The sequence below is a fragment of the Octodon degus genome, unplaced genomic scaffold (assembly GCF_000260255.1).
Source record: "Octodon degus isolate 3935 unplaced genomic scaffold, OctDeg1.0 scaffold00010, whole genome shotgun sequence".
Taxonomy (NCBI): Eukaryota; Metazoa; Chordata; class Mammalia; order Rodentia; family Octodontidae; genus Octodon; species Octodon degus.
Window position 1 is genome coordinate 19,213,982 of NW_004524586.1, and position 12,766 is coordinate 19,226,747.

The 12,766-nt window shown below is 51.5% G+C and overlaps 1 protein-coding gene across 3 annotated transcripts in view; it reads left to right on the forward strand.

Annotated features, from left to right (window-relative positions):
- The window catches only part of Fam53b (family with sequence similarity 53 member B), a 123,308-nt gene that overhangs the window by 34,720 nt on the left and 75,822 nt on the right, over positions 1-12,766 (forward strand). For 2 of the 3 annotated variants that reach the window (XM_023708906.1, XM_023708907.1), the window contains exon 2: positions 3,237-3,499. The exons of the other annotated variant lie outside the window; for it this stretch is intronic. In XM_023708906.1, coding sequence (XP_023564674.1) covers positions 3,422-3,499 — 78 coding nt within the window. In that variant the 5' untranslated portion in view covers positions 3,237-3,421. The remainder of the gene's footprint in view (positions 1-3,236; positions 3,500-12,766) is intronic. 3 annotated transcript variants of the gene reach the window in all.

The window sequence follows — 12,766 nt, forward strand, 5'->3', positions numbered from 1 at the left end:
GGTGGCCTTTATAGCATGTCAGGCCCCCTACCTCCACCCCACTGCCAGGTCACCCAGTTATTGTCCTTTCCAAGGCCTCACTATGGCTCTGAGAAGACCCTGGCCCAATTCTTAGGCTGGTCTAAGTCTCTGGGTAGGGTAGGGTAGGGACTGGCATTCCCCAACAGAGTTGGCTATGCCCATGTCACAGATCAAAAGAGTCCGAGAGAATTCCAGACTGATCCCAGCTTTCCTAATCAAGATTAGCTTTGCAAGATCTGTGAATGTGTCCAGGCCATTGCAGATGTTGCTGTGATTTAGCAACATCTTCCAACATAATTCCAGAAATGTGTCTTGTGCTCTGATCTTCTGCAGAGTGCTGTGCTAGGTGGTTAATAGGGGTACAGACAAAAATCCCTTCCAGCAGATGAAAACCACCAACTCTGTTGGCTCAAAACCCCTTTAGGACTCCCCACATCTACAGCTTCAGGTCTGTAGTCAGTGTGGAGTTTAGAGCCTGTCGTCTGCGTGAGTCTGTCTTTCCAGCTCCTGTCCTGTTGTCCTCCCCATTCCCCGTGTGTCGGTTACTGGTGTGCATGTCACTCTCTATATCATGTCCCAACTGGTGCAGTGAAACATTTTTGAAGGCCATAATGGTGTTCTTTGCATAATTACTCTATAGCTTATTAAACCACTCCCTTATGGATGGAATCTACTCTTATGGCAATACTGTGTGTCTTTGGCCCCTGGTGGGCTGATGTGCAGAGGAGTCTCTTTAAGACCTACCTCCAATACCCCTTTTCCTCTGCCTTCAGTTTAGAGGTGCTGGCCTTACAGCACTCTTTCCAAGAGCCCTGAGGGCAGGGATGGTACCATCCCTTCCTCTTCCTTTTGACACTTGCAGCCAGTTACTGACCACCCAGGAGTTTAATCGCACTGTGGTTTGTATCATGCCCATATCACCCTTTGTGCTCCCTCTGCCAGCCCTGGTCCCCTTTTAGGGGCTGTGGTGGGAACGGAGCTGGTGAGAGCCAGCAGGCCCTTAGCTGCCTCAGTCCGGCTTTTCTTTGTGAGCGCTGTGTCTGGATGGGCTGATGTGTTTCCATGGTGATAGACTTCTGCAGCATCGTTCTTACTGGCCTCCCACTGTTTCACTAGAGGGATGGGCTATAATATAGCCAGGCTCCTCTTGCTGGGTTTTAAACAAATTTAAGAGGGTAACTGCCTGGGTGTCCATTGCCCAGAAGAGAACTTGGATTCACAGGCTGCCCATGAAACTAAAAGCAGCAACTACTATTTGCTGAGCACTCTTTGCAAATGAGCTGGGCCCTGAGCACAGAGCTTGAATTCTACTTCAATAGGATATGATGCCCTTATGAGCAAGCACTGTTGCCTCTGTTTTACAGAGGGAACCTGAGGCGCAGAGAGTAAGTCACTTGGCATAGGTTCTTCAAATAGTCTGTCTCAGGAGATGGGCTCCCAGCTCAGATGTTCTTCACTCAGGACCACAGCTTGTAACTACAATACCTACCTGCCTCCTTAGAGGAGAAGGAAATAGGGGCAGAGGAGGGGAGTGGAGGGGCAGGTCCCTCCCAGGCCTTGTGCCAATGGCTGGCTGCCCTAGAACTGAATCGAGGCTCACGCCCAGAAAGATGATGGCTGCCATCAGGCCTTTGCCACCGAGGCAGCACAAAGGGCCCCTTTGAAGGCTGAGTCCAGGATCACCCCTCCTGGCCTGCTCCGGAGCCAAGCATCTAGGGGGCCAACCGGCATTTCTGGCTCAGCTGTTTGGCCAGAACTTGGAGGAGTGGTCTGGAATTCCTTCCCTGAACAGCTCACACTTGGTTAGGATGCTGTTTCCAGATGGGTATGGCATTGAAGTTGTACATCAGGTCTCCCAGTGCAGCCTGGCAGTCTTCAGACCTTGGGCCTTCCTTCCTGAGCAGCCAGGCTTTGGAAATGTATTGATTTCCCTCCTCCCCTTCCCTGCTTCTGCACTTTGGATGAACCTTGTTTTTGAAGAACAGTAGAAGGTAATTTTCCTGTGCTTGCCAGCTGGCCCATAATTGAGCAATTTCAATAACACCCACTGTAAAGTCTAATCGAAGTAAACAGGAAAATATGATTTACAATCTGGATGGCAAGTAAATACCAGGGTGCAATTAATTTTTACATAGAGCAGCAGATTCTAAAACATTTTCTTACGCCGAGCAGTTTGTTTTTAATTACAGATTAGGGACTGCCTTTCCATTTATTACTATTGTCATTATTTTCTAGTTTTTGATGGTGGCCTTCAGATTCCTTGTATAATGACAATGCCTGACTTTCTTTGAATGTTTAACCACAGAAGGGTGGGACAGGGAAATAGAATCAGAGAAATTAACTTGTAAGGAGGAGTTTTTCAAGCCTGAACTAAAGGTTGTTTGCTTCATGGGAAATAGTGGTAGGCTGGGAGGAGGTGACTGGCTGCGTGGAATGGCGATGTTGGGGTCCTGTCACTGTGGAAAATCACTCAGTGTTTCATTCTGGAGAATAGGACAAAGCTACAAATGCTCCCCCTGTTGCAAATTATTGATGTAGAAAGGTGGCACTGACAAGAACAGGAAATGTGTGGCTTTAAATGGAGCCTTCCAATTAGCTTCTCTTCATAACTGGGTGGGGAAGGAGAACCAGTGTGCCCACTGCAGGTCCTCTGCTGCCAGCCCACTGCCTTAGTGCTGCCCCCTTCAGTTTTGGACGTGGGGATGAGGTGTGTTTCAATCCTCCACCCATCTTTACTTGTCCTGCTATGTGCTGAAGGTTCCGGTCATGCCAACTCAGTGGTGAGATGTCCCATGTCTTTTGTTTGTTTTTTTGCTTATTTTGAGACTCGGTCTTGCTGTGTAGTTCAGGTTGGCCTTGAACTCACTATGTAGTCCAGAGTGGCTTCGAACTCAAAAAGATCCTGTGTCAGCCTCCCAAGTGCTGGGATTACAAACCAGCCAGTCAAGCCCTGAGATAGATTTAAAGGCAATGTGGTGTGTGGATGTACCGAAATTTGTTGTTCCACTTAATAGGATATTGATTTAGGGGTGCTCAAAGCTGGCAACAGAGGTTTAGGGGGGCTTCTGAGTTGATTTTAAGTTTCTGTGACCTTCTGTGCCTTATTTAGGAAGGAGGTTGTTCCTACAGGGTCCACAGAAGGGTAGGGGGCTGTTATCTCGGGGTCTGTGTCTTTCTTAGTCCTGAACCCCTTTGCCTATATTTTGTCTTTCCAGAGAGTTGACCACGCTTGGCCATTTCCTGGAGGGGCCCTGTCCCAAGGGTGAGGGACCCATGGGCAGCTGTTTCTGCTGATATCATTCCCCTGGGGGTACCCAGGCATCACTGCTGCCCAGGTCTGCCTTCCTGAAGATGGCTCCTGCCCACCGTGGGATGCAGCCCAGCACCTGAGGTCCTTACCATGGTGATGATCCTAAGGAGAAGCCTCGCCAACCAGGGAGCTGACTCTGTAGCATGCAGGACCCTCAGCCCTGAACTGGTGAGGACTAGTGGACTTTATTTCTCTGATGACTTTCTCTGAGGCCTGACTTACAGGTGGCTATAGATGGTGCATCCAAGCTCAGCAAACTGGTTTCAAAGTGCCTGAGAGTAGAGCCCTGTGAGATGTTCCAGGTCAGGGTCATGGGGCAGTGGGGCCTAGAGGTTTGCTGTATACCATAAGAAAGAAGCAGCCCGGACAGATTAGCGCTTATCTGGTGAGGGGGGAGGTTAAGGCCATTAAATAATACCAAGCATGGTTCAGCTACCCTGCCAAGCCAAGCCCCACATTCCTTTTATCTCCACCTGGCAAGGGTAGGTGCTTTCCAGAAGGGGGCCTGCTTGGTGGCCAAGATAAGGACCTATCTCCAAAGGGTGGTGCCGAACAAGAGCTGCCATCTCAGGAATGTCAGGAGTGGGAGATGGGGGAGAAAAAAGTGCAGCCTGGTGGCCAAGGTGGCAGGCTATGGGGACAGATACCCTCTGTTCCAGTTATCGTCTGATCAGGTAGTGGTGGTCTCGGGCAGTGAAGCAGGTACCTGAGCCTTAGACTAGGAGCAAAACAACCTTGTCCAGTCCCCTTCTAAGCCCAGTTCAGAAGTGACTGGGGCTCCTCCCTTGTAGGAAAGTCACACTCAGGCAGAAATATCCTTCATGAGGTATGCAGCTGGTTATGTGTTTGAATTCTACAGCTTCCATGGCTCAGCAAGAGGCCCACAGCCACCTAATCTTCAACTGGTCTCCCTCTGGCATCCTTCACAGCCCCTTATGAGGACCTACACTGAGCACCCTTGCTGGCTCCCTTTCCTGACCTCACTCCAGTCAAAAGCGTGCTGAGCAAATAGATCGAGTGCTCTAGCCCTGGCCAGAGCTTGGGAAGCCACTGAGATCTGCATCCATTCCATAGGTCTTCACTGAGCACCAGGCGTGTGTCACACATGGGCTGGAGGAATCGTGACTCAGAGCTGAGCCTTACCTTCCTTTCTCACCCTCGCGCACCTTCCAGTCTAGTGGGGAGTGGGTTATCTGGACCATGGTAACTCATAGCTGAAGCTCTTATGAGCTCTGGTAGCCTGAACAAGTGGTTTGGCTTGGCCAAGGCACATCAGAAAACCCCAAAGCAGGAGCAGCAGGGGGGCCTTGAAGGATGTGCAGAGCGGGTTTAGAAGTTACTGGGCCTAGCCTTCTCATTTTATGAGCATAGCAGCTGCAACTTGGGGTGGGCCACGAGCTGCTCACAACTCTGCTTCTCCCTGCCTGCCAGCCTCGGCTGCGGGCCCGTTATCTGGACACCAGTCACTGTGGCTCTTCCCTGCGTCCTTGGCACTCTCCTTCCCTGCTCTGTTTCGTTGCTGATGTCTGTGATCCTTGCAGCAAGGAGGAGCTGCTGTAGCAGTTCAGATGTCTGCCATCACTACTGCCTTTCCAGCTTGCATTGAGCACATCTTGTTATCCCACTGCCACCAACCTTGTCTCAGTTGCTGGCCTCCCACATGGATTCTGTGGTAACTGGTCCCCTGCTCCTGGTTCTTTTAACTTTTTCCATTCAGTGGCCAGTGGGAATACCCGTCAGATCTGTCCATCTTCTGCTCAAAGCCTCCCGCTAGCAAGCAAATGCCTGGGATGTATAAGACCTGCCGTGACCCCTTTGACCTCACCCTTGTTGCCCTCTTTTACTCTGCTGAAGCCACACTGACCTGACTGGACGTGGCAACTGTGAGCCTGCCTCAGGGCCTGTGCTCTTCTTTCATGACCTGGCACACTCTCCCATTGGCACATGACTCTCCTTTTTGTCTACTTCCTGCACTGCCTCTGTCTCCCTGCATTTTGCTCTCTACACATGTTTTTTTGTCCTCTTTCTCCATCTCATTTCTACCTTAGACACTTACCACTTTATATAAGAGTTACCTGTTTGTTGTGTTTATTGAGTGAATTCCATGCTGGGATGGGGCTTCATGAAGCAGGATGTTTTGTCCGTTTTGTTGTTGCTGCGTACTTGGTGCCTAGGACCCACCTGCGCCTCGTGCCTAGTAGGTGCTTAGTAAACATCTGTAGAGTGCATGCCTGAGTAGGTCAATGTTGCCCGTGGCTTATAGGTTGTATCATTTTGGTCCCTTGATGACTGCTGTGTAGAGCGTAGCTGTGGGGATGGGGTGCACATATGAGCTGCTTTGTGTATTTGTCGGTGGTTACTTTCTTTTCCTGTGGAAATCTGAAGAATGTATCAAGAGTAGCCCTGACCAGAAGAAGCAGCCTTAGGGCCAGGAGCATCTGGAAGCCCCAGGGAGGTGCCCAGTCCCTTCTCAGGGTGGGACTGGTGGGTTCAGCCATAGGCCTGACTCCTGCGCACATGGGCTTGAGGTGAACTGAGCTAATTTTCCAGAGATGTGGCCGCAGCCCCTTCCAGGAGAGCATGGCCTTTCAGCCCCAGCCAGGGAGGGAAACTTGTCTTTTCCGAAAAGAAGAAGTCAAGGGAAATAAACAGGCTCGCTGGAAGAGCCTTGGCCTGCATCACTATCATGTAGATTGGGATCATTTTTTTCCCACACCCTGCCTGCCTCCCTGGAGAGTGTCCTCCTTTCTGTTGCTTCTTGTTACTGGCCGATACAGACCCAGAACCACCTGGCACAGTGCTGTGGGCCCATCTGTCTCCCCCTGCTCCCCTTCCCTGCTCTGCTCCAGATGGCAGCCCAGTGTGGGAGCAGCCCCTGTGGAGCAGCCTGTCTGTGGGTTGGTTGACACGGCACATGCTGGCTCTTGGCCATGTTCCGGGCCTGGCTCAGTGCTGCTTACTGGAAGTGGAAGCCCAGTGTGGGCTCACAGAAAGGTGCTAGGGCTGTTAGGGATGTTGCTCACAGAGTCCAAAGCCTTATGCCACCCATCTCTAGCCCTCGTACAGACAGGAAACTGCAGTTCAGGCCTGGGTAGCGTTGTCTGGTACATAGCTTATAAGCAGGGCATTAGGACACAGACTTCAGGTGGGGGTGCCTGCTCCTCCCAACACCTTTTGGCCTGGCCTCAGAGGCTATTGCCATTTCAGGGCTCCTGCAGGTCTCCTAGAAAGTTCCACAGCAAATAGCTACAAAAAGACAGTGCAGAATCTCAGGCCACGATGTCCTCCAGGACACCAAGCTTCAGGGTTGCCTGGTGGCAATGTGTACTGGGAACAGCCAGCAGAGGTGCAAGGGAGGCGATGGGCTTACATCCGATTTTATGACTTGTCACCTCTTCCTTGTGTAAATACTGTCCTTTGAAGATAACAACAGAAAAGAAGGAAAATAATTTCTTTTGTTTTCCAGTCAGACCAAGAAGAAAACAGAAGTGGAGAGTTAAGATTAAAAAAGAAAACACGATCCTGGGGAGGCTGGGAAATGCTCCAGCCCAGGCCATTTGGGATCCTGGGAGCAGGTCCCCGAGGCGCAGCTGACCCTGGGCCCTGAGCTGCTGCTCTTCACAGAGGCCCCAGGGGAAAGTCCCAGGACTTCTGGGAGTCCTCAGTGTCAGGCGTGCTGGAGGAGAGCCCGCATTGTTGCCCTGAGGCCTGGTGAGGAGCAAGAGTAGCAGCTTCTGTCCCTGCCTTTCTAGTCGTCCTTATAATGACTCATTTTCCTTTCAAAAACTGGTGACAGTGTAAATGTCCCTGCTGCTGGGAAAGATGTAGGAAAAAGAAAAAACTGATGAATGCTCAGCACTTTTTCTTTCTGAGCACCAGGGCCCCCATGTCAGCAGAGATGATCCAAGGGCACAGGCCTGACCCCCAGCCCCAGCTTAGCTCATATAGTCGGCAGCCCTGGCTCGACTGGCTCCCCTTTCCGCCTCCACCGAGTCACTTTCCTCTGCTGAGTGGGTTCTTCCTTCTGGTGTTCTAACATTAGCTGCTGCCACTGGAAAGCAGCCCAGACATTTGACCCTGGAGCACTGTGCTCCTGCAGCTCCTTCCCCTGCGCCCACGTGTGCAGGAGGGGGTGGGTGAGGGCCCTTCTCCTGTTTCCAGAGTGACCACCTCCTTTGGCCAGGCCTGGCTTTCTTTCGCCAGCGAGTCTCCCAGCACTCTTTCAAGCCTGGAGACCAGAGGGAGCTGGCAAGCGGCTGCTGTGGGGCAGAGGGTGCTATGTGACTCCAGGTTGCCTGACTTTTCCCCTAGCAACCCACACAAGTGTTTTGGAGGCATTAATCTGGTAGGTAGAATACATACTTCCTGCTGTGCTTATGAGATTAGGATGCCAGGGCTAAGATACTTGCCAGTCTGAAGGGCTACTAGCCATGCTGGGCCTTGTACCCAGCTGCCTAGGCACTGAACGTCTTCATCCTCCTGGTGATGCCAAATTGTACTTTGGGCACAGCAGCCCAGCCAAGCTCCCAGGCAGGCCATGGCTGGCCTGAAGTTAGGACTAGTAGTGCCAGTAGAGTCTGAGGAAGTCTTATACCCCTTCCCCCAGGCAGACAGAGATAGTGGGGATCCTGTACATGTGCACCTTTGAGGCCTTGGCAGCAGGGCTGCAGGATCTCCTATTAGTTTCTTTCATTCTTTTGTGGTACCAGGGATTGAACTAAGGACCTAGTGCTTGCCAGGCAGGTGCTTATGCCACTGAGCTATCTCCCCGGCCCCCCATTAGTTTCCTTGAGGGTCTCTTTCTAGGGGCACTGCTCCCTTCTCAGTGCCCCTCAGCCTGGCTGTCCTGTCTGCTTCCTCCTGGTATGGCTCTGTGCTTGTTCCCTGTGGCGTGTGCCTGCGAGTTCCTACTGTGGTGTGGCTCCCCACAGCCTGTGTTGGGAGAGGGAAAAAGCACCCTGGTTGCTTTGGTCAGTAATCTGCAGAAGAAGGTTTTGCAGAGTACTGTGGTTAAGGCCTGGCATTTTCTGCACCGACTAGTTCCTCCTGGAGAGCCTTACTTGTGTCTTTATTTAAGTCAGACCTCTTTTCTTTAGTCAGACAGATGGCACTGAAGTCTCAGTTGGGTTTCCTGCTTTTGTCTTTCCTATAAGGATGTCATTTCAAAAACTTCTTGTTATGGGAGGAGTCTCACAGAAACCAGACCCTGCTCTTGGAAGCAGAGGGCCTGAAGACAGAGGGTTCAGAGGGAAGATGTAGTGACTTCCTGCACTGCAGACCTTCAATGCGTTAGGTGTGTGCAGATAGCAGTCTTATGAGCTTCAGGGGCAGGAAGTTCCCTTGGGGTTGGTGGGCCTTAACACACAGCGGATTGCTCCTCCTCTTGGTGTGAGTGCAGAGGGTTTGAAGGACAGGAGGGGATGGCTGAAGGAATGATGCATACCAGCGGGAATTTTATCATACTCTGGGTAGACTGGGAATAGAAAGGCTGTGGTCAGAGTACAGCCCACTGGGGACACCTGCCTCTTGCTTTGCCCATGTAGAGTGGGGCTTAGGGAAAGCTGCCAGGGATCAGGGTTTGCCTGGGGTCTCATGCCCTGGAAACTTTTGGGTAGAAGATGTTCTGGCCGGCTGCCCCATTTCTGTCTCACAGATGGGGCTCCGAATGCAAGATGGGAGCCTCTGATCCTCCTTGAAGGCTTGAATGAAACCTGTCTGAGTTCCTCATTCATGACAGGTATGTCTCTAGGTAAATCACACCAAAAGAGCCATGGCAAAGAGCTCAGAGGCCTGGAGAAGAGTTGGTGGGGCAGGGCCCAGGCAAGAGCAAACTTTGGAAGCAGGTGCTCCTGACGTGTCCCTTTTAGGTGGGCTAGCATTGCACCCCTTGTTTTAGGAATCAGAACATCAGCCAGTCATTGTGTGGCCAGTGAGCCCTAGTTTCCGGTCCACCTTGTACCAGAAGAAATGGAGGTACTTTGATGAACAGTATCACCAAGGCACTGTCCAGTGAGGGAGGGGAAATATTCCAACGTGAAATTGGGGTTGCTGTTAACAAAAGGGAGCTGGATTAATGGGCTGTGCAGTCTCATACAAGCAGTGAAAGGAGCAAGATGGCTCACTTTGTTTTTTTTTTTTTTTTAAATGTATTTAGTACAGGGTTTACAGGTTCTTGCTACACAGATTGGACTTGTAGTGATCCTCCTGTTTTCAGCCTCCCAAGTGCTAGGATTACAGGCGTGTGCAACCACACCCGTCTCAATCACTGTTTCAGTGTACCCAGGGGCGGGGCTGGCACAGCATGCCAGGGATCAATCTCCGGTCCACTGAGCTATCTGGCCAGCCCAAGATGGCTCAATTTGAATGAAAAAAATGGAGAAGGTAGTCTTTTAAATGGTAAAATTTCAGTGCAAACCATCCCTGGTGTGCTGGCCCTCTTGAGCTGGTAATTGGAGGCAGGCATGGAGAGTTTAGGCAGGCCTGGTTGAGTGGGGCGGCCTTGCCTCTCCCAGTTCCCTGCTGAGTTTTGGCTTTCCCTGGGCCCAACGATTTGGGGAGGCAGTACTTTCTGCCCAGTGAAAGCCCACTTCTGTTGCTGAGCATCCCCTGGATGTATGGGGTCAGGATGTATGGGAGCAAATTGTACAGAACCAAGCTGCCTCTTGACAGGTGGCCCTGGCCATGGTGCCTGCTCTGTGCTGGACCCTCATGAACAAGAGAGCCCCTTTCCCTGGGAAGCTCCACTCTCACAGAGCAGAGAATATATGCAGACACAAGCACACTGACCTTGCTGTGTTTTGTAAAACAAGGTACACATGAGGGGTGCCAGAGAAAAGCCTGTAACAGAAGAGTAATGATCTACTCAGGATGATCAGGGAGAGCCACCAAGGAGCTCACATGATAGGAAGGACAATGCGGAGCCTTAATGTAGCAATCCTGGGACAAAGAACCTAGGTAGCAGCACCTGTCAGCAGGGGTGAAGAGGACAGACACTAGAAGGTGAGGGAGCTTGGCGTTGGCTCCCATGGGGATGTAGGGTAGGGAGGGGAGCCCTGGATTTTATGCTGGTTGCTGTAGGAAGTTGGGCAGGAATGATAAGGTTTGCTCTCTGCTTTAAAAAGATGACCTTGGATTCTGGGTGAAAGGTGGAGATCAGTGGTCAGGGATACCCACAAGGAGACCAGTGGGGGTCACATTTGGTGGTGGCTTAGACAGGGAAAGTGGTAGGACAATGAGAGTGTACTCCTCCTGGGAAGTGATGGGCTACTTGGGGATCTGCAGTGGATGCGGATTCCTTGTCGAGTGAATGAATGCATGACTGGGAGACTAGGGAGCCCTGGGTGCTGTAGGCCATGGCTCAGGCTGACATTCTTCTGCATCCTTGTGAGGTAGCTGGTGCCCATTGATGCCCACATCTCCTGCACAAGCCTGGATCAGCAGTGCCCTGAGTTGCGTTCTGTTAGAACCTGCCAACTCAGTGGGATGAAGAGGTGGTGGGCACTGTCCCACCAGCAAGGCAGGAATTGGCCGTGTCCTGTTTCTGTTGTAAAGCCCAAGCCCTCTAAGGCACCTGCCTACCATTAAAGCAGCCTTCCCTTCTCTTCTGTTTTCAGTGGTCCCTATTATGGTTTTTGGCTTCAGTGGGCTACCAGCCAGGGAGCTTTCAGCCATCTGACCCCCCCAGGGCATGTAGGGACTGTGGCTCCCCAGTGAGCACTTTTTTCCTTGGGGCTGGGTGCTCCCTGAGTGCTGGAGTTTGTCATCCTTGGTAGGCAAGGCACCTGGCAAAGGAGAAACAGTTTCTCTCTCTCTCTCTCTGAACCGTTCTGCTGTGAGCAAGAGACCTACCCAGTGTCTATAGGCTGTGCCCTTGGTTGTGAGTAGCTTAGCCCCAGGGATAGGCTCTCGTGTGTGTTACCTTTCCTCCATTGGGTGACTTTGGTGTTGTTATCAGTTGTATATCTTTTGTTGTTGTTGTTGCTACTGAGGAATGAGCTCAGCAAGCTTTGTGCTTGCCAGGCAGGCGTTTATGCCACTGAGCTATCTCCCCAGCTCAGCTCTGTATCTTGCAGCATTAACCAGGTCAGCTGGTAGGGAGGCAGGTGCAGCTGTCTTCACCTCTTTTCAGATACTGTCATGGGTGGCTATTATAGAATGGATGGTTAGTTACATTGTTGGAATCCAAGAGTAACCTGGTAACCTAGCCTGACAGTGGGGGTGTGTTACCCTGAGGAGGGGACCCAGGTGCTTTGGTACACACCTGTAATCCTAGCTCTTGGGAGGTTGAGGCAGGAGGACCTCTGTTAGCTTGAGGCCAGCCTGGACTATATGATGAGTTCAAGGCTGGCCTGAACAGCATATAAGACCTGTCTCAAAAACCAGAAAATAAAGAACTGAGGAGGGGAACTGGAGGAGGATTACCCTATCTAGCTTCTTCTGGTCCTTCACTAGCAGGTCAAGGGTACCCCCTTAAGCTGGCCCTTACCTCCTCCCCCACCACAGTACACAACCCCTGGACCTCTTCAGCTTCAACTCTGTCTATAGTGTCATGGTTTTCCTGCTTGACTGCTCTCCATGAAATGTGAACCCTCCTTTACATTGCCCATGCACTGATTAGGATGGACCTTTAAAATCTCTGTGGGATAAATGTGTTGCTGTCCAAGTACAAAGGTCTCCAGATTGGGAAGAGACCTGGGGGAGAGACCTGCGGCCAGGTGCTTGCCACCCTTTCTATCTGGGTGGGCCACGTGTTCCTAGTCAGCTCTACCCTCTTTCCAGGACTTAATGAGCCAGGGACTTCAGCTTATAAACCTTGCTGTCATTGGGGTGAGCATGGTGCTGGGAGCTCATCTCCAAAGCTGGCTGGTCTGTCTGGGCTGAGAGCTGCTTTCTACTTTGCAAGATCCACCCCAGCACAGCCTGCACACAGATGACAGCCATTCCTGTCTGCTAAGTGAGTGGGTAAATGAGTAAGGGGCCAGTTAGTCTTTAGAATGTTTGAGGCAGACCTCCCTGGGTTCCTGATGGGGAGCCTCCCCACACTTTCAGTCAGAACAGTCCCACTGACTTAGATGTCAGTGAGCATGAAGAACTCCCAGAATCCTCCATGCTCAAGATTGTTCTTCAGCTGTGGAACAAGTGCCTGGCATGTGGGCTCCTCCAGGCTTCCTGGGCCTGGTCTTTACTCCATGGCCATAGTGTTAGGCTAATCTGGGCAAGAGCTCTGAGGAAAATGGAGATGCTCACAGTGGAAGGGGAAACTGTTGTGGGAAGACAGTGCCGAGGAGTTAGTGCTAAGGTTGAGAGCAAATGGAAGCACCAAGTTTCTGTTTCGGTTTAGAGGGGCCTCGCTGTAGCTGCAAAGCAGCTGTGAAGTACAGACCAGCATTCCCCAGCCTCTCATTGCTTCCTGCAGAGAAGGAAGGGCTAGCCTCA